The sequence below is a fragment of the Tenebrio molitor genome, chromosome 6, assembly GCF_963966145.1.
Source record: "Tenebrio molitor chromosome 6, icTenMoli1.1, whole genome shotgun sequence".
Lineage (NCBI taxonomy): Eukaryota > Metazoa > Arthropoda > Insecta > Coleoptera > Tenebrionidae > Tenebrio > Tenebrio molitor.
The window spans coordinates 6,799,877-6,822,730 of NC_091051.1; the positions used below are offsets into that span (position 1 = coordinate 6,799,877).

At 39.3% G+C, this 22,854-nt stretch overlaps 1 protein-coding gene across 1 annotated transcript in view; it reads left to right on the forward strand.

Annotated features, from left to right (window-relative positions):
- The window catches only part of LOC138132766 (uncharacterized), a 61,167-nt gene that overhangs the window by 23,334 nt on the left and 14,979 nt on the right, over positions 1-22,854 (forward strand). Inside the window, exon 2 of the mRNA XM_069050393.1 lies at positions 13,273-13,332. Within this exon, the coding sequence (XP_068906494.1) occupies positions 13,273-13,332 (60 nt within the window). The remainder of the gene's footprint in view (positions 1-13,272; positions 13,333-22,854) is intronic.

The window sequence follows — 22,854 nt, forward strand, 5'->3', positions numbered from 1 at the left end:
ATCCCCGTCTAAAAGTGAATCTAAATGTAGCCGCTCCGGCTGCTTCCAACTTGGTTAAGGATATATTAATGTCGAGATTAATGTGCGCAAGCAGAAGGCGGTGGCATGTCTGTGGAACACACGGTATTCTTTGCGAGGGGAGATTAAGACCAAATTATCAACTAGTCTAGATGAGATTACCGCGGTTCTGTTCGTTTCATTTTCTAGATTAATTACTAAAGTAGACTCGAGATCCTTCACGAGTGTTTGTGGAAAGTTGAATTTTTCAACCTAGGAGGAACTAATCTATGTAATGCCGATAGCCGGCACAAGACTTGCTGTGTTATTGACTGCATTCCGTTTGACGCCGCACACTTGTTATTACCGAATGATAAAAAACCAACTGCACCACCTTTACGACGCGGTCGAAGGTAGTGCCAATTCGATATAGAAAACAGTATTTTTGAATAAATTTGCATTGAAATGCTACCTCGCACTTTTATAGTTTCATTTGTTTTGCATGCATCATTTGCTATGCATTGGTGCTGTCTTGTGCACAGGTAGTACAGTAATCCGCAAACAAAAAGGAAGGAACTGCATGTTGTTTGCTCAGTTTTGGCGCAAGGAAAGGTTTCGCAGTGTTGCAATTAAACTGTCCCACAAAACATGTAACGGCATTGCTGAATTATTTAAATTGGTTCTAGTGGAGCTAGGATTTATACTTTTTTTCTAACATGCTGCAATCGTCAAAGAGTATGCAATAGTGTCCCTCTGTAGCCTAAAATACTAAATAAACAATATTTTCGGCAGGACTCATTGATATAGTTTATTTTTTAATCAAAGAACCACAACACCGCAATTTACCTACACCCAAAATAGAGCTCATAACATTGTACACTTTTGACATAGGGTGAAAAATCTCATAAAAATTGAGGTTATTAGAGATATTAGTAGCTCAGCATGTTAAGAAAGTTAATAACAACTAACAACAACTAATTTAAGAGTTTAATAAATGTCTTACTTTGGGAGGTATTTTTAATAACACGTTCAAATTTTGGCTGCGAGTTTGCGTACTTTCAAGGACATTAAAAATGACAGACGTTGGCTGGTATAGCCAATAGATATCATTAAATTCCCCAAATTTAGTAAAATTTTATATTTTACAAACCTAAATCAACAGGTCGTGGTTCTTTGATTAAAAAATAGACTATAGATCCAGGAGTGACATAGAATGTCTAACATTGCACTTGTCTTATCGGTGGTACCTAAAAAACTAAGGAGAGAGTTGGAAGTGCCTTTGGTACATTATTATAAAAATTATTAATTTATGAGCACAAAATAAAAACATGAAATTTTACAAGGTTATCGGGTGTTCATTTAAATTTTCCGTCAAAGTGGGCGTTGAAGAGCCGATTGTGAACGCACCACTCGTCAATCTGTAGAATAAAAACACAAACCAGGCACAAAGTGAGGTTAGATTTAAACAGCTGATCCGTGGTGCGTTCACAATCGACTCTTCAACGCCAAATTTAACGGGAAATTTAAATGAACACCCGATATATACTTTTATGACACTTGACTCTTCGAATTCTCACTGTTTTCAATAGTTCCGTAGGGTTTCAGTGGACTTACTTCTATTGATTGACAGCTTATTTTCACGTGACCAGTAGTTCAAGATCAAGAACTTCACCTCTGTGTCCACAATCTGTGCAAGTCTGATCGAAACAGTTCGTTTTATTTTCGTGATGTTAATTTCATGCGGGTTATTTCCTTAGGATATTTATGCCGTTTCCACCGCGCCGAAAGCTTTGCTAAGGTTTCCTGCATGTGAGTGCAATTCTATTACTGCTTCGCTTTCCTGTGTAATTTTCCCGCAACTCCTGCAATACTTTATTTAACACATGTTTAACTAGCACACAGCAGATTATTTGCATCTTAAAATTAGCTTATTCTCATTACTGAAGCTGTGGTGTTCACATATTGCCCAACTTCGTGCATTGTCTCCTACCGCGGCGAATTTATGAAAGTGCGCGCTTATGATTCCGGTAACAGAATCCTGCAATAATTCCTGCTATCTGTTCTTGTTTGTCCGTGCTGCCATAAATCGGACGTCCGCGTAAAGAACGGCCGACGTTTTCAAGAATTCCAAATTGATTTCCACCACCGGTTCCGTTTGAAAGCTCAATTCACGCCACTTTCCGCACGAAAACGATGCGTGATATAAAACAAATTCATAAAATCTTTATTGCCGGCAACGTTTGTTTATACAGTTAGGATCAAAGGATTTATGGAACAGATAGAGGCCAGGCGCCACTCTAAACCCCGCCAATAATTTTAATGGCAGAAGGGTTGGAAAGTGGCGGATTGTTTCGCAACGGATTTTCCTCCGCAGGAACGCGTCTTAAGGGCGGGTCAGACCGGGGCACTCGTCTAAACTATTTATAATGAGGACGAAGAGACGTGTGGGCATGCTACATATTGCACCGAGTGTGCTCGCGAAATTTATGCAGCGAAACGCGTCATGTATAAAAATGCTTCACAGCTGGTCGCGGAATTCATTAGGGTGACATTTTACACGCCCAAACTATTCCGGCCATTATGTATTGAGAAATATGAATACTAATGCGACTCCGGTTGAATAAAAGCTCGTCTTTTTTTTGGAAAAAAAAGACCTGTTATGAGTTATGTTTCAACACTATAAATGTTTACCAGGACGATCAAATGCGTTTTTAATAGTGTGTACTTTATAGCAATAATTCTCCGGGATTTTTTTCCCAGCTAGATGAGTTTCGTTTAGTAGTCATAACCAATAAATCAAAAGTGGCCACCCTTCTGTCGTACCAAAAACATTTCTCAATTTTTTTTTAAATAAATATCTCCTTTTCTATTGCTCCTGTAAATGAAACAATTTTGTCGGCTATAACGTAACAAGTGGTATGATTATGGTCGATGCTATCTAGTGAAACCGAGCTGCAGGTTCGACGGGTTGATTGTGCTGCTACAGTTTCACGAGTCATATCCTCGGTTATTATTTTTTTCCGTGCGATAGATTGATAGATCCTTTTGATATTTTGTTTATAGCTACGAAATCTAAATATATGATAAGTTTCAGTTGGATGGGAAAAAGTACCTAACCTTCTAAGTGTTTTTTTTTTGTGTGCTTATTATGTTGTGAAATTTGAATGGAGCAGATTTGGATGAGTGTTGGGTACATCTGACCGGATGTTAATTGTAAAAGATGTAAAATTAATTCCATAACCGATCTGCACACGAGTGGTGAGCCCTTCGGCCGTCACAAAAGCAGCATATAGGTCTGTGTGATGCGACAAAGCGATGTATATTTGGGAAAAGCTGGTAATGTATCCAAATTGATACAGAACTTCTCAATAATATGTAAACAGAGCGAGGGCTGTTGGCCCGGGGTGAAATCTGGTCGTGTGTGTGGGACACAAAGGATAATTCGCATCTGTCGCGCTGGCCCTTTGATGATTTCCTATAGTTAACCCGCATTTGATGCGGACATACATAACGTGCTAATGCATACATATATCCGCGCTAAATTCGTTAAATAATTTCCACCGAGCTTTGATGTTATAAAAGCTTTTGTATCGATACGAGTCCGTGTGGAAATTGCGGCAGTTTTTAATTCGACGAAATGGTCGGGTTTTTCAGCCGGCAGTCTAATTAGATCAAAGCATATTTATTTTGTAGAGAGGCATCTGGTCCTCTTCAGAATGATCCTCTCCGCAAGTCCACTGTGCGCTACATTAAACAACCAGCCAACATATTTGAATTGGTAATGACTCGTATCTAGCCTAGGTCTCATATCTCGGGGATGTCGGAGGTCAACTTACATTTGATATTCACTCCTGAGGTCAAGTCGGGCAGCGCCGGGACTTTAATATTTAGATTGCCTTCACAACCGGGACTCTACAAGGGATGCCATATTTATTACCCGGCAAAATGCTGACTTGCCACCATAAATCCTCCTCACGATTCAGATACAAATAATATTTAGATTTTTGCACAACCACTACCAATAGAAGCAAAAAACTCACATCCAGACTCGCAAAATGTGATACTTCTTATTTATTCAGGATCTGGTAAATATATTTTCTGCGATTTTTTTCAACAGTGGCGCCGCGAAAACTGCACATTTTCCACAACAGCCAAAATTTAATTTGGCATTTCGCTTCATGCTAAAGCACAAATCCTGTCATTTTACTCACCACTTTATTACTAACAAAATGAATCATAGAACAGAATTTAAAAATTAAAAAAATTAAATAAAAAGAAACGCATATTTTTTAAATACATATATTATATCGAGCGTTCAAATGAAATACTGGGCTGAGTAGGCGTTGGAAAAATTAAGCCGTTTAGAACAGTGTAAAGTTTGAATTTCCCGCCGTTTGACCCGAATGACATTTCTTTATGTTTAATCGGGACATAGAACATGTTTGTTTTCAGCAAACCTTAGATATTTGTTTTGAGAATAGGAATTGTTAAGCTATTCCATTTTTAATGTAAAACATGCAAAGAAAGAAAAAAGAAAGATTTTTTTTACTCTAAATTTTAGGTTAGCTGTCAACATGCTCCAATTAATCTACGCTTTAAAAAAGCACAACAATCGACGGTTTCCAACGCCTTCCCAGCCCAGGATTTCATTTGAACGCGCGATATAAGTAAATGGCAAAATTTATCTTTATGTATGCATCACTTGTCCACTTATTTCTAAAAAACTACTGAGCATATTTTGATGGGGTTTTCACTAGTGGCTAAAGTGTTGATTTAACTTCATTTTTAGTAAATAGCCATCGCACCATCTTGTCAGTGGGCTGAGTAGTAATGAAAATGTGAAGCAAATCTGAGAATTTCTGCAGCAAGCATTCGGGGTTGTTGCTTAGCACTCTGCATGCTTACAAAGCATCCTAAATAGTAATATCTTATAGGTAAAGAGAAAAAAAACCGATTGATGATTTGCAAGGTTATGCATTTATATTATGAAAAGTAAGAGTACTGAATCTTAATGGTATGCAGTAGATTCGATAATTGTGTTCTCGAGTAGGATGTAATTAGCGAAATCTTTAATTAATCTTCTTATTGTGTATTCCAACTTGTTGAGTGATGATGTGGCAACTTCTCTCGACATTATGATGTTGTGAGGCATTGAATTGTTTGTTGGTGTTTCGAGAAGTGTCAGTAGAAGTGAAAAAAATCCAAATGAGTCTAAAACTGGTGTTTGAGATCTTCTCTGTATTCTTTTTCGTAAAGTGAACCAATTTCAGCCAAGTTGGTCGAGGCCGGAAACGCATCCTGGCAAGAGCATTTCGTCACTCCACCAAGAATATTGTTGTGGCATTGTGGTTTCCTCGCGAAAGATCGGAGATTGTTTTATTTTGGTTGCAGTAAGGAAATGTGTAATAAGAAGCGTGAAAAATTTGTTCTCACTCGATAGCACTAAATCATTGTTGGGGCGACCCTGTTTTGGAAATGTCTGGTAACGGTCGTAAAAGTTTATGTTTGAATTTGTCATATGCAGAGTTGCGTGCCACGTTGTTGTAAATACGGAACATAAAGGTAAAATAGTGGCGGGCCATTCAGGTCTGGAAGAGTCGTTTGAACAGTGGACCGGCGACATTTCGCAACAATAGCCAGTTGCAATAGCCAGATAAAGACGGCCATTTCGTGTTGAATAGCAACACTGCGGCGTTAAGCGAGCACATTAAACTATGGAATGGTAAGCGAGATTTGTTAGTGTAAACGTTTACGATTCGTCTGATCGGGGCGACGCTTCCAAAACATTACCTCTAACAAGAGCGATCGCCTCTCATCAATCGATCCTCTTTTTGCGAGGGTTGCGACAATTCCGTCGGCGGGAGTCCAAAGGAATTTAGATTAAAGGACGTTCGGTGGCACATAAAGCCATCGCGCGGTACTTTGCTGTCGAATTTACACAAAGTTTGGTAGCGCGCTGAAATGGTACCGCATGTTTACATTAAATTGTGTGACATTCCGTTGTACCATTAACATTTAATGGGAATTATACCGACGCGCGAGCCATATCTCAAGACACACAAAAGAACACATGTTCGCCTGTTCGGCGGCGTACTCCATTCTTCAGGTACGCGCCCGGCCGGCCATTTTTGGGGACTGTGACGGAATAGCTTCGTCGTCATGGCGACGCCCGCCGTAATTCGGTTAGGGGATCCCCGTACTCTTCGGCGACGGCGGCCAAATTCGTTCCCTGCAGTATAAACACTTGTGACGCGCCGATATTGATGTAAGTTCGCGCTCACCGATCGTTTGCGTTGCGGAGATTGTTTACCCTCGGTGCATGCACATGGCGCACGTTTTCGTCGGGGATATTAAACTGGCACCAGGCCAACAGTCCTTTTGTCGTCGATGCGTCCATAGGTGAGTCATGACGCTAAACCGAATTAAGAATCACGGTCAGTTACCCTCTTACAAAGGACGACGAGGGAGATCTGCATCCCTTGGTGGAACCACCCCAGACTGGCTAACGCACTATACGCCGATATCCAGACTGATTGATGACGATATTTTGGCAGGAACGCAAAAATCGCACGCGGGGTCCTGTCGCTCCCCCAAAAATCACCACTCGGGCCTCATCGTTTCCCAATCAACAGAGCCGTTTCTCTTGTCGCTTCTTTATCGCCTTCGCCCATCAAAGAGGGTCTCGACAACATCCAACCTTACTTTAAATCAGTCGAAAATTTCCCTTCATTATCCACGAAAAAATCCCTCCCACTTGATCTACAACCAAAACAAGCCGTAAAACAGTACCACCAACAATTTATAGCTACCAGAATTTTTTTCTTTTCAAGGGATCCCCCACCAATAAATTCAAACTGGTCTTCACAATTTTTTTTTTGCTGTTGCATAAGATATTTTGATGAAGGTGGCTGATGGTGTATGATGCGCAGATTTTATCTTTTACCTGAAGATGAAAAATTTCATGGCACTAGTACCACAGCATATTTTTCCAGACCAGTGGTTCTCAACTGTTCTGAATTCATTTTTAATGCAGTGACGTAACAGATCTTTTCAATTTTATTATGTATGACGTGTACGACAATCAAGTCATAACCGTAGTACGAAGTTTCAACACATCGAGACAAAAATCTTGTAGCGTAGATCAAGCCGCGGCACACCTGTTGAGAAGCACTGTTCTAGACTGTAGTCGTCTACTCGACGAGTTCTTGCAGTGTTAGAAGGTCAAGGAATTTTGGCCAAAAGAAGTTTTTTCGTTGTATTCTAAACACGTTTTGTTGGTGAGTTATTGGAATGTCAGAATGCCCAAGAGAAGACATTTATTAAAGACTGTACTTCGGAATAGGCGACCAACGACTAACAGACAAGAATATGTACCACAATGAATTGAAAAAAATCATTAATAGGACTCATTTAAATGTTTCCACAAGTAAAGGTATTTTACATTGTGATATGGTGAGTCTTAGCAGGATTTGGTCCTTTGACGTAATATGTTAAAGTCGGAAAGTTTTGGTTAAGAATGGTACCACGAAAATCAGTTTTTCCTCGATTTTAGTACTGAAAAAAATAATATTGTTCTGTGTATGAAGAGCGTTCAAAAAATGTATGCCAAGCGACCCGGTAAAAGCTTCTTTTTTTGTTAACGTAGTTCCATCAACTGTCAAGCATCATTTTTTATTCAGTGAACAACCAGTACTGCGATTAATTTTTTTTTGCAAAATACAATTATTTTTTGAACTGACTAACGAGGGTTTTCTAATTTTCTCAGTGCTATGTTTTTGCTTTAAATAAATGGTTTAATTTACATTAAAGTGATGATCAAAACGAGGTTATGTATCTAAAAAAAATGTCAAAGCACACCAATTAAAAGGAGCGTCTACGTTTGTAAAAGAGGGACCACTTGACCACAATTTTTTAAAATACTCGTTACATACATTGTGAGTTATAAAGACCCCAAGGACATTTATATTTGCTGAAGTACTGAAAATCTAAAGAATGTGAGGTTAGGTTATCTGAAGGAAACATCAAAACTACAAAGACGTCTTACTTTTGTAAAACTTGAGCACAGACTTTTTGAACGGTCGTTACTATCACCTACTAGGCGATTAAATTCATTTAACTAAACAAATCGATTTTATTTAAATTTTTCTAAAGTGTTTGCTGAAAAAGAAATCAGAATTAGTCCACACAGAGCGCATTGAATAATTAAAAAAAAAAAAATAGTTCTTGAGAATTTCTCAAAACCTTGTTAAAGCGGTTTATTCCTTTGATGGTTTATTTTAAAGAGTGCGAAACGTCTGACACTCAATAAAAGTTGCATTAAATACAATACATTCGGCTTTACTTTTAACGGATTTAATTGATTATTAACAAAACAGTTAATAATTTATTGCATCATTTCGAAATTATTAGTGTGTAACGTATAAAATGCACTCAGCAGTGGAGCTGTTTACGATTATATTATGACGAATTATTTGCTATATGATTTGCCATTCTAAAGCTGTATTAAATTTTTAATTCCATCAAAATCTTCATCATAAAATTATTTAATAACTCCTGACAGAAGTAATTTTGTGAAGTCATCATCAAATTTAAACGCAGAAGTGTTATGGCCCATTAACGGCTAATTTATTATTTAAATGTGGACAATGATTTTGTGTGGAAATATAGAAATTGGTCAATAAAATTATTTGAATTAAACTACAATGTGTAACAATTAAAAGCACCACAAATTTTGTTCGGTTGTGATTTTATTTGAATGTTTTTCGTTAATCTCGATTTATTGTGGAACTCGTGAAATATGTTGTTCGGATCGTCGATGTTTCTGCAATTTTCTGAAGGAGGGATGGAGGAAGTAGTCTGTTGGACGCTAACAATCGGTTATTGCGAGTGGTGTAATTTGATTGTGCGGCATTTCTCGTTAAAAAGCCAAGTTTCAGCGGTCAAATATGCTTAGCATTCCTGCGAGGGCACCGTTCCTGCACATATAGAGGTAATTTAAATGGACAAATAAATAATTCAATTACGTTGCCGTTCGATGCATCTGCGCATTCTTACAGTACAATACCAGATAATCGTAGTGAATAAATAGCGTCCCGCATAACTTCCATGTGTATGCGACAATCCCGGAACGTGATCCAGATTTTTAAAAAATCCCAGTCGGTGTTGTGTTGTGTAATTATGCGCCGACCCAGCCACTAAAAACAATTAAAACCTCTTCTCACGACAATGACACGGCGCGTATGATCGTAGATGGGCATGGTGGGCATGCAACGATCGCCTTAATGGTTCAGCTAACAAACACCTAGAGAAGCTTCGTCGTACAGACCACGACGAAAAGGATGACGACGACAGCGACAGCGTTCTCCGCACTCGCACTGATTAAACTCACAGACATGTTTAATTATAATGGGGGAGAGCCACTACGAATCGTGACTTTCCGACTCGAATTCGATTGCCTCACGCCTCACTGTCGGGAGGAAAAACCTAAGAATTGTCAACGGAGAGGGTGCGTTTACGACGCCGAATTGTCTTCGCGCGCGGGAGGTGGAGGACCCGACCCGGACCAAATCCATACTGATGGCACAGCGGAGGTTATCATTGTGAGGAACTGTCGATGGAACGGTGCCAATCAGATGGTATTGGTTTTATGCCCCAATACGGATCAGTGTTTCCAACAGAATTTTATCGTCAGATTACTATTTACGTTTGTCTTATGGCATAGTCAACTCCCAAGCAACGGTAATTAGTCTCTCGTTTTACTGAAGCATAAATCAAAAATCTATTTCGTTTTATTGGGCACTTGAGTCCAAACGCACCAACCAGACACCAGGTTGCTGTAGTAGTTTGTTTTCAACTTGCTGCATAATGTACAGATTGTAACGGGCGAATATGTTTTACTGCAAGCATCTTTTTGTAGATTATTGACATTAGATACTGGAGAGATTTTTTGCACCAAGTTGAGAATAATGGAAGTCGTGAATATTTTATGTGTTTAGACAGTTGAATAATTGACTAAGAACGGTTGTAATGATTGGAGGAGACACCAGTATTGTGGAAACATGTAAAAGCCACTTTATGTTGAAGTAGAAGAGATAAAAGCCATCGTTTTATTCTGCTTGGCGAATTTAGGGACCAAAGTTACGTTTTAAAAGGGAGAAGGGATAGGCAAGTTTAAAGAAAAGGGCATTAGTAAGTAAGCCTTTGAATATTCATGGAAAGCTGCAGGAAGTAAAAAGATTCCATTTTATTTAGTCTGTTAAAATGCGCACAGCTGCGATGCTAAAATCTAGTAGAGAGTGCAAGGAGAACTATTAAGTGTATTGTTATTTTCTATTTAGAGAAATGAAGAAATATTTCAACAAATTTTGATTTTTTTTGCATACCCTAACGAAAGTAGCACTTTTTTACACGAAAAATCCTAGTGAAAGTAGTACTTTTTTGCATCATTTTATTCCATCTCCTTGGAGATTATTGTCAAAATATACCTATTTTTTTTTTGTAATTTTTCATAAATTCTTTTATACCAAATTTCTCAACTTACATCGATATGCAAAAAATAGTGTGTACAACACGTTATGAAAGTCTCTTATTTTCACTTATTAGCTTAATTAACTCGGGCTACACCCTCGTTAATCAATCTGCAAATTCGTGAAAAAAAGTATGACTTTCATAACAAGTTGTACAATTGCTATTTCTGTAACCAGTTAGGAAATGCGTTATTTTGTGTAACGAGTGGAATATTTGCGGGACAAGCGCAGCGAGATCTCGCAAAATCACACGAGTTACACAAAATTGCATTTCCTAACGTGTTACATACAAGATTTTTTCTAATTTTGACAAAAAAAAAGTTTCATCAAACGTTAAACGAAGTAATGAATTTCATTAATAATAAATTATTATTCTGTTAAAATATCAAGTAGGTAAGTAGGCACGGTTATTTTGCTTAAAAACAAAAAATATGACAGTATCAAATTGATGATACAATAAATTTTTCCTAACCAGTTAGGAAAGATTTTACTTTTCGTAACCAGTTACAAAAAGTGTGACGTTTCCAAACGTCAATTAATTTTGAAAAGTGTCACTTTATATGTCAAAATTAGAAAAATAACTATTTTCTCTTTTTCTCAAAATAAATAATCCATTATGTATCGTCATATTGTACAATTTTTTTCGGTCGGTTGAAAAGGAAATTAAGGGCAAGAATATATTTATTCAATGTTTTTAAGTAACAAGTTAATTTTGTTTATAAATTGTTTTATTTGTAATTTTCAAGATATTCTCACTTGAATGTGAGAAAATACACTTGCAACTCTACTTGGTTTTTTTATGTACTGCTGAGAAGATAGCGTAATGTTGTATATACTATGTCGTTCTTGATTAAATTAGCTATCCAGCAGAGAAAATCTCGTTGAAATTGATTCAATCGTTAAGGCTACAAAAGGACACTAACAAACAAAAGCAAATACTTCACACGTAAATACATTATCTCCCCTCGTTCTGTAGTCAGTCAAAATACCTGGTGTATAAATTAGTATCAAACATCTAAAATTACTTATTTCAATTTATTTTTGAATAATGAAATGTATAAAAGATTTTCTGGATTAGTTTTGGGTACAAAGTAACAAATGCACTTCTTAGGTTTTTTTATACTACTGAAAAGACAGCATGATATTCTTTATCGTATGTCACTCCTGGATAAATGAGTTATTCGTGAGTGAAAGTCCTATCGAAATCGATTCAGTATTTAAGGCTACAGAGGTACACTAACAAACAAAACAATGTATGTACTCGTAGAGGTCTTGGTTTTTCTCATGGGCGATGAGTCATATATGAGCAAAGGATGAATATCGGTCTCAAGTAGGCGCTGCAAATCGACCGGAAAACATCGTCAATTAATTTCATCTTTCTCTCTCTCTCTCTCTTTCTCTCTCTCTCTCTCTCTCTCTCTCTCTTGTCTATTTGAATTTGAAAGTGGTCGACATTTTCAGTTTTCATTTACAGATATGTCACTGATTTATCGCTCCGCTTTCGCGCAGATATTTCCAAGGTCACAGCCCATGAGAGAATCCAACACCTCTACATTGCTCCCAAAGACATTACTTCTGCTTCTTCGGTGGTTGTGTAAAAAGTTAAAGGAGAATTAGATATTTTTTCTGTTGGTGAATTTCCTCGCACTATATTTAAAAAAATCTTGTTGATTAGGAGGAAAACATATTTTCCAGTTAATTTACTGGTTGTATTGTTTAAAAAAAATCTGTCCCATTCGTCCAAATAATTTTTTCCCCGATGAGGTGGTACTTTCGCCCACTCGCCTCTGTAATTTTGGCTGCGATCCTTTGAATAAGAAATATTCGAGTCCGGATTAAAGTAAATATTATTCCGGTGGTGTCGTCGGGCCGTATTGAATTTTGTGGGCCTGGGTCGCGTTGGTGGTTTTGGGTGTGATGATTGCAGCGTTCGTTTTTATTATCTATTGAGTCGTCCCCCGCTCGCACTTAATTACAGCGGCCGCACGGGGTTTTCAATAAACGGTTAATTATTTATGTGACATGTTTATAATAACTAATGAATATTTAAGGCATTATTATGGCGTTTGAATATTTATGGAACGGTCGGAAGAGCAGAAAAGCGCGTCGTACAGAGTTGGAACGGACGTGCAGCGGGAGCAGCAGCACCGGTTGGTTGGTTGGTCTCTGAAATCGAACGAGGAGAATTTTTCCTAGTCAAATTCCTTCATCCGTTTTGTTTTTTATTGGAACGGGAGAAATTTTTAAAATACCTTCGTGGAAGAATACGTGAAACTCGTTGTTTGTTCGGTATTACGTTCCGTGTTAGGCAAGCAAAACAATCCCTCTAGTTCGTTCTAAGCTCGTATAAGCTGGCTTAGAGAACAGGGATTCCAAATTCTGGGTGTAATCACGATTTCTCCCAACGCATCTCAAACCATTTAGATCGGTATCTGGATAATCCGCGCTCTAGCTCTTATCCGATCAGGAGAGCGCGCTATGAGACGCTAATTACATACTTAACTCGCAATAAAATATTTATGAGACAAGGTTTTTTCTGCGCCGACTGATATAGAAGGAAGGATTCAATTTCGGTTTTCGTGCATGTGTGGTGTTCTTTGAAATCCGGCGTACCGAGAGCCGGAGGCGTCCATTGTGTTAGTGGCAGCGGATTTGCAAACTCCATGTTATTGAAATGCAAATTTTAATGAAGTTTTTAATCTGCACGTCGAAATCCAAACATTAATATTAATTTCTGGATTTTTTTCAGTTTTCGAACGACGGCCCCAACGGAGAGTCGATGTGTTTACAAGGTCCCGATTGTTTTATGGTGAGTACGTCTTTCGTTGCGCCGTAAAAACTCCGGCTTCTACCACGAGTGAACACCGAAAATTTCGGGTTGTAAAGCATGCTCCGGGCATTTGGCAGCGTTCACGAAGAACGTAATTTTCACCTCTGTTGGGTCCAGTAATGATTTTTCCCGTCTCGGAACGTGATGTTTTATACGAGACTCTTGCCGGTTTTGTTTTTGTTATATTTCTTCCTCCCCAGGTCCGAGGAATTTAAATCCGCCGAAATGTTCGATTTTCACGCTCCACGTATTTTACACCTGTTTGTCTATTAACTTTTTCCACTCGCTCCGGCTCAATATTCATTAATTTCTTGCGATTCGCACAAGAAACGGTTCGATCGTCACACATAACGGATCGGTCGATGCTAGCTCGTGGCTTCCTCAATTAGATAAATGGCCAGATTAGTTGGGCTCTATTTAGACCGTCTCACAAGACTATACTTTGGGAAACAATCGTCGCCACTATCGATTCGATCTTTTTGCAGTAGCGACGGAACCGCTTAAGTAACACTGTAATTGTGCCTGCACCTTATAATTTCATTTGCTCCAGGATAAGTTCATTTAACACCATCTGTTTTCGATAAAGCGCTATCGGCTCTTTGCCGGATATTTCATTTACTCGCGAATACCAAAACAACCATTAAACTCCCCTCTCTTTCTGAAGACCTATTTATTACCCCACTAATTATACTTAATACCATAGGAATTTTTTCTTCCTTCCCCCCAAAAATGACCACTTCTAAAATTCATACATACCAATCAAAATTACTTTGACACTGGTGTGTTAGTTTTGGATAGCAGTGCACCGTGCGGTTGGGTAGCTTAGTGGTAAGAGTATCTGACCGGAGAGTGGAAGACTCGGGTTCGAACCCCGGCTCGGCCGCCGCATTTTTCTCTAAACAACATATAGCAAATTTCAGTTATGTGAGAGAAAATTCCTTCTACGACTTGGTGTGTTGATAAACTCGAGTGCGAATAATGCTTGTCAAAAATTGAAGAGATCAAGCATAGTCCTCGCCTTTACTCCACCCGGAGCGATCAACCCGGAGTGTTTTTCGTCGTCCCGTCCGACTTTTCGAGATGTTCATTTTTAATGAGCTGTTGGGGTCGCAAGAACGGTCGAAAACATGCAAATGCTGTTTTCCTTCGGGTAGCTCGTGCTTTGTCCGTGTATCAAGCACCCAATGAAATATGGTTTAATATAAAAAGGTGTATTTCCGGTGCACAGACTATTAGTGTCACATGCAGTGCAGTCGGAATGGCGGAAATTTGTTTCAGTGTGGGCACTTAGGGCGCCCGGTTGGGCTGATAAATGTGCGGTCCTCGAACCGAATCCGATATAGAAAACCGCGAATTGATTGTATTTGATCTCATTTTTCATCGGGGCCCGTATTTAAAGCCGGGACTACGATTTATTAGGACGTTTTTATATCAGCGACCCGAGTCAGGTACAGTCACGAGACTATTACGGCTCTGTTATCATGGAGAGAGGCCGCGGAATTGGATGGAGTCTTCTTTTCTGTATTGTACGCTCCTGAAACCGCGGATCGAATTCGTGTTCATGATTTCACCGGCGCACTTTAATGGCATTTTTAGGTCACGTACGGTGCCCTAGGCGGTGGACTGCAGGTACGCTGCAATTTATAGCTTTAATAACAAAACTGCAACCCCTCTAATGTCCGTCGTCGGTGAAATTTCCAACAGCTCTTATTACTTTCTGCGACTTTCTTGTCGACTATTCCGGTGGTCTCGACGACAAATAACGCAACCTCACACGACGCACCAGTTTTTCCTTTTGTTACCGTCACACTATCACCCCAATAAAATCCAAAGGTGATATTCATTAAGTACTGTGCGTAAAATCCACAACAGATGATAAATAAAATCGCACGTTCAGCGTCCAAAGAGACTTCAGTTAATTTTACCATTGTACTACGTGGTTCACATATGTTCACTTCTAAAATTGTCACATGTGCGGCAAGTGTTTGGCAACGAGGCTATTTATCATTATTGACATGTTTTGACTCCACGACGCTATTTACACAAGTACCTACTCTTGCTATTTTCAAAACACACAACACCACGTCAAGTGTTTATCTTTTCTTGTTTTTGTTTAAATTTGAGACAAATGCCTCAAATGACAAATGTCTCAAACACTTATTTTTAACAAATGTACACGACAAAAGAAAGAAATTGCGAGAAATACTAAAGCACTGGTAATACAAGAGATAATAAAAAATCTTTGCCAACAATCTTATATCTGTAGGTTCTAATTTACTACATCTTCTATAAAAACAAAAACACTTGATTTGCTGTCACTCCTACGTTGCGTTAAAAATTCATCTTAAAATTTTATGGACAAAAAACAATAAATTATATTTCTATAGTCGGTGCCATCTTCACGTGATTTCCGGGGGATGGTTTCCTACTGGGCAGCTCAATGCACGCAGTCGATATTTTCAAGCTTCCGCAAAGCGCTTTGCTGTCTCGGTGTGTGCCTCCCCTTCGCACAAAACTAAAATTTGGCGAGGCCGTGTAAATCAGGCCTTTTCATGACGTCGCTACTATCACGTGAACATCCCGTGATTAGTCCAGTGGTTCGCCGCGCTAACTATAGATTAGTTCTTAGTGTAGTTGGTGAGAAATCCTGCTCTCGAATGAGAATTCTAAGAGGGAAGTGTTTTGTTCTCTTTATGCTCTTATTTACGATTTATACACCGTTCATAAATTCATATTTTCACAGAATGTAACAGATGCCGTAGAAAATGAAGAAAAACGTTTTTGCTTACACTTGTGTCATATTTTAAGACGCAATGAAATTTTATGTGTTTTTGCTTTTGCTTAAGAGTACTTAGAGATTAATAATGTTGTAAGATTTTTTTAAAGCGGCAATGCAAAGCGCAAGAGGATGACCAAACAATATTTAAACATCCCGGGATGCAATATTAGATTTATAGCATTATAATAGAGTTGGCGAAGATTATCTCACAATGAAGCCGCGAGTCTGTCAACACAATGCTCATTAGGGTCATAGTTCGCGCTGGTGGCAAAAGGACAACGAACGGATTTAACAAAAGTCTCTGGTTTATTTCGCATGTCGTAGGTCAAGTAGAACAGCGGAATTTCTCTCAGATTGAAGCGTCGATTCGGATCACTATTTGAAAAATTTCTTCACCACCCTATTGACGGCGTAAAATGGAAAAGCGTCGAGAACCGCAGGGTCGGCCGTAGCGTGAAATAATAATTTTGTCAGCCATCTGCAAGCTCGCACCGAGCATGTGTTCCATCCCGACTGCAAAATTTATTTTTTACGAGCCAAGAAAATAACTCGCGCTTCCTAACTCCAGCAAAATTGAGAAAAATATCATTGAGGGGACCGTTACAGCGCGATCCGCCTCCGAAATACGGAACATCCAAACGTAAATCACCCCATAACGAATTTTATGTTATTTGTCGTCGGTGATAGTCGAAACAATGGTCATTCAACTGGTAATTTTGGAATATTTCCTGTGAACTTTCGACCCGCTCGTAAACATGACAAATTTTTAGTGAGAGACCCTAATAAATCGACGTATTTACGGGGGATGAGGCCCACAGCGCCCTCCTGTCGCGACGCTTTACTAAATACGGAACTGTCCCACTAATAAAAGTGACACCACTGTGCTGCAGGGGGTGTTTTTTATTGCGTCTTGGTCCTCCTCCTCCGGTAACGTACATTTCTGACACTTTCATAAATTAAGTGCACCAATTTTATTGCTTTATACAGTTACGGATTGATTTTATGAATTTCGGAGATTGTAAATAATAATTTTAAAAACGTCAGGATTTTTGATGCCATAAACCGAGGCAATAAAATAAATCTGGTCTCCATAAATATTAGAAAATGTACTTTTCTACAATTTATTGTTTATTCTGTGTGATTTTTATGGCGACTTTAACTGCTGCCCATTTTGTTACTTTGTAAATTGACTCCGCCGGTCCCACACGCAGCGGAAATATTATTCCAAATGAACTGGAGGGGTCCCCGTTGCAAAAGCCTTGTCCCGTTTTCGAGCAGTCCGACAATGGGACGCCCGACGCACGCCAGTGATCTTTATCCCGAGGGAGACGACAAATTTATACCGAGTTTTTGTCAGTTCGGTGATGGATAGCGAATCTACCACCAACCAAAACACAAATATTTATGAATATGAATTTTAAAACATGTGCAACCAATATTTTCGCCGACATCTGCTATAAATCCCGTCCCATAAAATAAAAAACTGATTTGGAATTCCTGTTGTTAACGGTTGGAATTTGCCACTGCTGCGAACTTTAATTAATCGCTTTGGAAAATGTAAAAGTAATTTAAGTTTTAAGAGAGAAAAAAACCGTAAATTTATTCATTACGACGGCGGTTATTGATTGCCCTTTCGAACAGTCGCGTATTGTAGGTGTAACATCTACCCCAACAAATTTAATTTCGGTTGAAAAATATCCATTGGACATTTATGTTGCCAATATAAATTTTCTTACGTGAATATTATTAATTCCAACTGTTGCGCTATTGATGGCCCCAATAGAACAGAACCCTAATGCTATTTTCGATGTGTAATTTGTCACTCTACGAGAAATCTTTAAATGTTCAAATAAATTTCCCAAAGAAATCGGTATGTAATGATGACAACTTGAAATATGATATATCGTTGTTTAAAAATTAATACCTGAGCTAATGAGCGCTGAAGGACGATGCATAATTAGCGAAACGTTTCTCTAGAACATATTTTCTTTAAAATGTGCAAAACGCAACGAGTCGTGCTCAAATTGCTTTGTTGTGCTTTTAACATATTACACAAATGAAAAATGTAATTAGATCGTATACCTCGAAGGTGAGTCGAAAGACTTAACATTCAATTTTCATCACCTCCTACGTTCTTGTATTGTTTCAAGCTCGGTGACCTATAATCTTTTAAAATTCAATGGAGAATTAATTCCTTGTTTGATTTACGACAAAAGCACATCAACGTTTATTTTGCAAGAAACAGTTATGACTTATCTTCGCGATAAATTTAACTTTTACCGACCGTGCTAATTACCAAACTAATTGGCGAGTCACATTTTTCGAATCATCCTATATTCAATTTTTTTTTTTACTTTTTGTGCCTTTCGACATCACTGACCTCGCTTTTTGCTCTGAAACCGACGATAATTACTAATGGTGGCGAGTTTTCCGGTTGAGGAGAGCCGGTTCTGCTCATCCACCTATCAGCTGATGTTGCAAGCGATTAGAGATTGTTGTTACGGTATCTTCAATATTTTATCTGGAGTTTAGTGGAAGTTTCTGTAATTACAGAAGTGGCATTGTGGATGCTCCTCGCATCGTGTCTAGGCTAGATCGCGATAGGTTGGGAGGTACGACCACGACTTGGTGCATTATGCTCATCAACTCGATCCCATCTCCTCCAATTTACTCAATTCGAACCGCATCAAAAAATCCTTGGGATTTCTTGCAACTTCGCCAAATATATTTGATTATTATCTTCTTTGGAGTTGAAGTAGCTCATGCTAGACGTCGTCTAGTTTGTTGTGTTTTCTTTAGGCGTGATTATTATTATTATTGCTATTAAAATTGTGCAACCTTTGCCTTTGGCTGGGAGCCTTTCGTCGTACCTACATGATCGTGTGGGGTGTGCTGGGTCAGCTTACCGTAAGACCGCTGGAAGAGCTGGGAGTCCGAAGTGACGTGGTACGTCGGTACCTGAACTAAATTATTTTTTCATTACTACCTGGTTAAATCGAGTCAAGGTATCGGGTTCAACAAATTACAGTGACCGTGATCGTGTTGTGGTCATTACTTAATGCCGATATCTCACGAGTTGGTTGGCGTACGGTCGTGAGCAGTCGCGATCCGTCCAAGGGGCATGAGGTGTGCCACCCACCGTAGATATGTGCAATAAATCCATATTTTCCAGAGCCGTCCTTTGTGGGAACCGTACTGATTGTCTCTCGCTGTGTATCTACTAACCAGGCGCAGGCCACTCCTGACCTTAAGGTTCAATCCGAGGAGAGACAATGGCCGCATTGTTACCGATAACGAGATCTCTTAATACATCTACAGTTATTAGAGTTGGACGATTTGGCGATTTCGGGTTGCAGAAGTGAATCACCCGGGGGTGGCGACCCACCCATCTGTATAATTAAATAAATGCATTTCCTGTTGATCCCTCAAAGTCCCTGTGTTGTTTTCGGGGACAGGGATTTAATCCTCGTGTGCATCTTTTATTGCGTGCAGTCTCGTCTAAGCATGACAAACGCATGTGTCAATGGTATAATGAAGTCTAGAATGGGTCGAGTCCCCCGCATGCAGCATTCAGGATAATTTATTGCCAGGATATCCCATATCCTCGCGTGATAACGCCTCGGCGATACGGAGGTTTAGTCACATGCTAAGTACACCAGGACACTGCATTACTGCACCTAGTCCAACCCCAACTCCCTCCACTGTCGCAGTGGGCAACTCCACTCGACTCCCCCCGTCGAGTGCCAGCTAATATCTAATATCAGAAAGTACTTGCATCGGGGGCAATCTGGTGTTACTCTTTTTGTATTTTTTATTAACCCCCGGTGCGAGTGACTTATCTAGGCGGGTAAGCTGCAGTTCGCGGTCGCAAACAGGATACGAAGCGTCGTAAAGTTAAATTGAAAAATGGATCGCCTCCGCGCCCTTTCCAAATATTAAACGAACGCGAGAAAAAATAAATAAATCGACGGGACGGCACGCATCGCATTGTTACATAAAAAAAACAAATTTGCAATTTCTCCAGAGAACGGAGGCGATAAAAACACAACCGAGTCGTTTTTCTCAACGACAAATCTGACATCAAGACAAATAGTTTTTGTCAAATTCTCAGGTTCGCTGCGGTAAGTCGCCCCCGAAATATTCAATTCCCAGCGGGGCGCGCGCAAACAACCCCCGACTCGACAAGTGTATTTATCGCCGCTTATTACCGGGATTTTCGGCGACTTAATCAACCCCCCGCGCCATGGGGTCGTCAAGGTGTTTTAAATGATGTGCCGCGGAAGATAATTAAAAAATGGTTTGCTGGAGGAGGCCCGGGGAGCGGAGGCGCTGGCGCTGCTACACTGCAGCTGACGTCTAAATCAGACCATGTGAAGATGTGAAATGGGTTTTCGATTTCGGAATATTGAGGAAAAGGGACCAGTCGAGGGGAAACTACACAGTTTTTTTTTTGTTTTATAAGGCGGGATAAAATTACCATCAATTGAGGACGCAAACAAATAAATACGACGAGATTAAAAAATATATACAGGGTGTATCTAAAATGCGTGGATTAATTTTAACAGGAAGTAGAGCTTGTTAAATGAAACGTTTTTTCTATTTGAAGTTTTTACGAAAAAGCGTTACAAATTGATTTAAAATTTGGAATAAATTAATCATTAAAATGTATACCCGCCAATGGGTAAGAGCGGTAATTTTCTGTTGTGTTTCATAAATTGGTTAAAATTAACACTCACACTTCAGACACACCCTGTAAATATAATCTGTCCTTGCTAATAAAACATACCTAACTGGAACATTATGTTCAAAACACAGTTCTAGTTTAATTTTTTTCTTTTCAGGCGGTGGTAGTAGTTCTTGAGAGTAGAAATTGTAATTTTCTTTGAACGCTTTTTATCTTCTTCTGTACACATCGAGGGGAGGCCAGCGAGGGTGCGCCATCGATTTCTTTTTAATTGCTCGGTAAATTCGCGCTTATCGCCGTAAACAGACCGTCGTCAAAGAATAAAATGATGCGAAAGCAATTAAATTAATTCGCGCTGGTGTTGAAATTTCGACTGGATGCATTGCGGCTCCCATAAATCTGTCGTGCATCCGATGAAAACCGGGGGCAAAACGCCATTATTTTCGTTTCACGGTTTCATTTCGAGCAATAATTGGATGCGTTTTTAATTTAAACGCGCACTCGTCCTCTTTTTAATTTAATCCGTCGTCTGCGGCGTGCGCCATGTTGAAAAATTCGTCTAGGCTAGTTTGATTAAAGCGCGCCTTCGGAATCCATTAGAAGTTGCAAAGTTCGCCACTTCCAGACACTTTTTCAACAAAAGCGCATTCATCATCGTCGCATGTGGAACTTTGACAATTAAATTTTACAGGCCGAATTCCATTATTCGCCTCGGCGTAATTCGGTTTTGTACCTTTTAGCTGGGGAGTAGTTGGTCGTCGCTTAACGCATTTTCTGGCCTGTTTCATTCCGACAATGGCGCTATCGGCCCTTTTCCAAAATACTTCGAGAGTCAAAGACGAATTGCCGGCGTCGCGGCGGTCGAGAGGCATTTTTGCCGCCTCCGACGTCGATTATGTCGAATACATGCTTGAGGGATTGGATCGCGTCGTTTATGCCGTGTTGTTACTCTAAAAGCCGCAATTTTAACCAAATTACGCCACTGAGTTTTACGGCGTCTTACGTTCCGGCTTTATGAGGCGACCGCCGTCGACGCCGCCCCCGCAACAGGCTCCCGAGGCCGCCTCCGACTGCATAACTTTCGAAAATTTAAAAACTAATTCGTCACGATTAATACTCTTTTTATGTGTATGCAGCCCCGGCAATTTTAGATGCACGTTTGCGATATGCTCGAACACGGTATAAAGGGTGTACCGGCCGGGTCGTATTATAGTAAATCACTCCGGGGCCATTTTCGCTAATTTCATGATTTATAAGTTTATAACTCTGGTAGGACTGATACACCGAACAATCGTTTACGACGGGATCGGCCATTTTCAACAAACTTTTACGACCTGAATATTACCCTATTGATGCTTTACGACGCACCTTCATTATTTGGGTCTTAAACTTGCAGTTCTGCACCACATCTTGGAAAAAATCTTGCAAACGTCAACTCTCAACATTGCAACATCACCGGAAACATCAAATGACTTCGTTTTTGTCGGCGTCTGTACAATTTCACTTCTAAAGTCTTGAGAACTCGAGATTCTGGACAATTATCAGCCTTCGTACACACCACACTTGAGCCAGAGATACGAACAACATTTTTAATACGCTCCATTTTGTTGTCTCAATTAAAAAATTAATAGTTGTCGATAACGTCGTCTTAATTAAGATTGAATATTTAAATTAACACCCACACTAAGAGAAAAAATAAGACAGTTACAACTGTATGCTGTAAAACTACTAACTAATCGCTACGATCTACTAATAACCCACATTTTTTTTATCCTTTGACTATAAAACTGTTCTCTCGCTTTTTTTTTCTTCTATTTCTATTTCCAACTATATTAAACTTCCTTGGACTTACAATACAAACAAACGAATCCACAGTTTGATACAGTTTCAATACAACTTACCGTACCAGGACATTATCATCAGGCATCACGTTTTTTTGTACGTTCAGAGGAAAAAAAGGCTACAAAAGAATCCCTTTAGAAAATAGTCGATTTATAACAAAGTTTTAAATAACCTAAAAACCTTAGTTTTTCTGTAT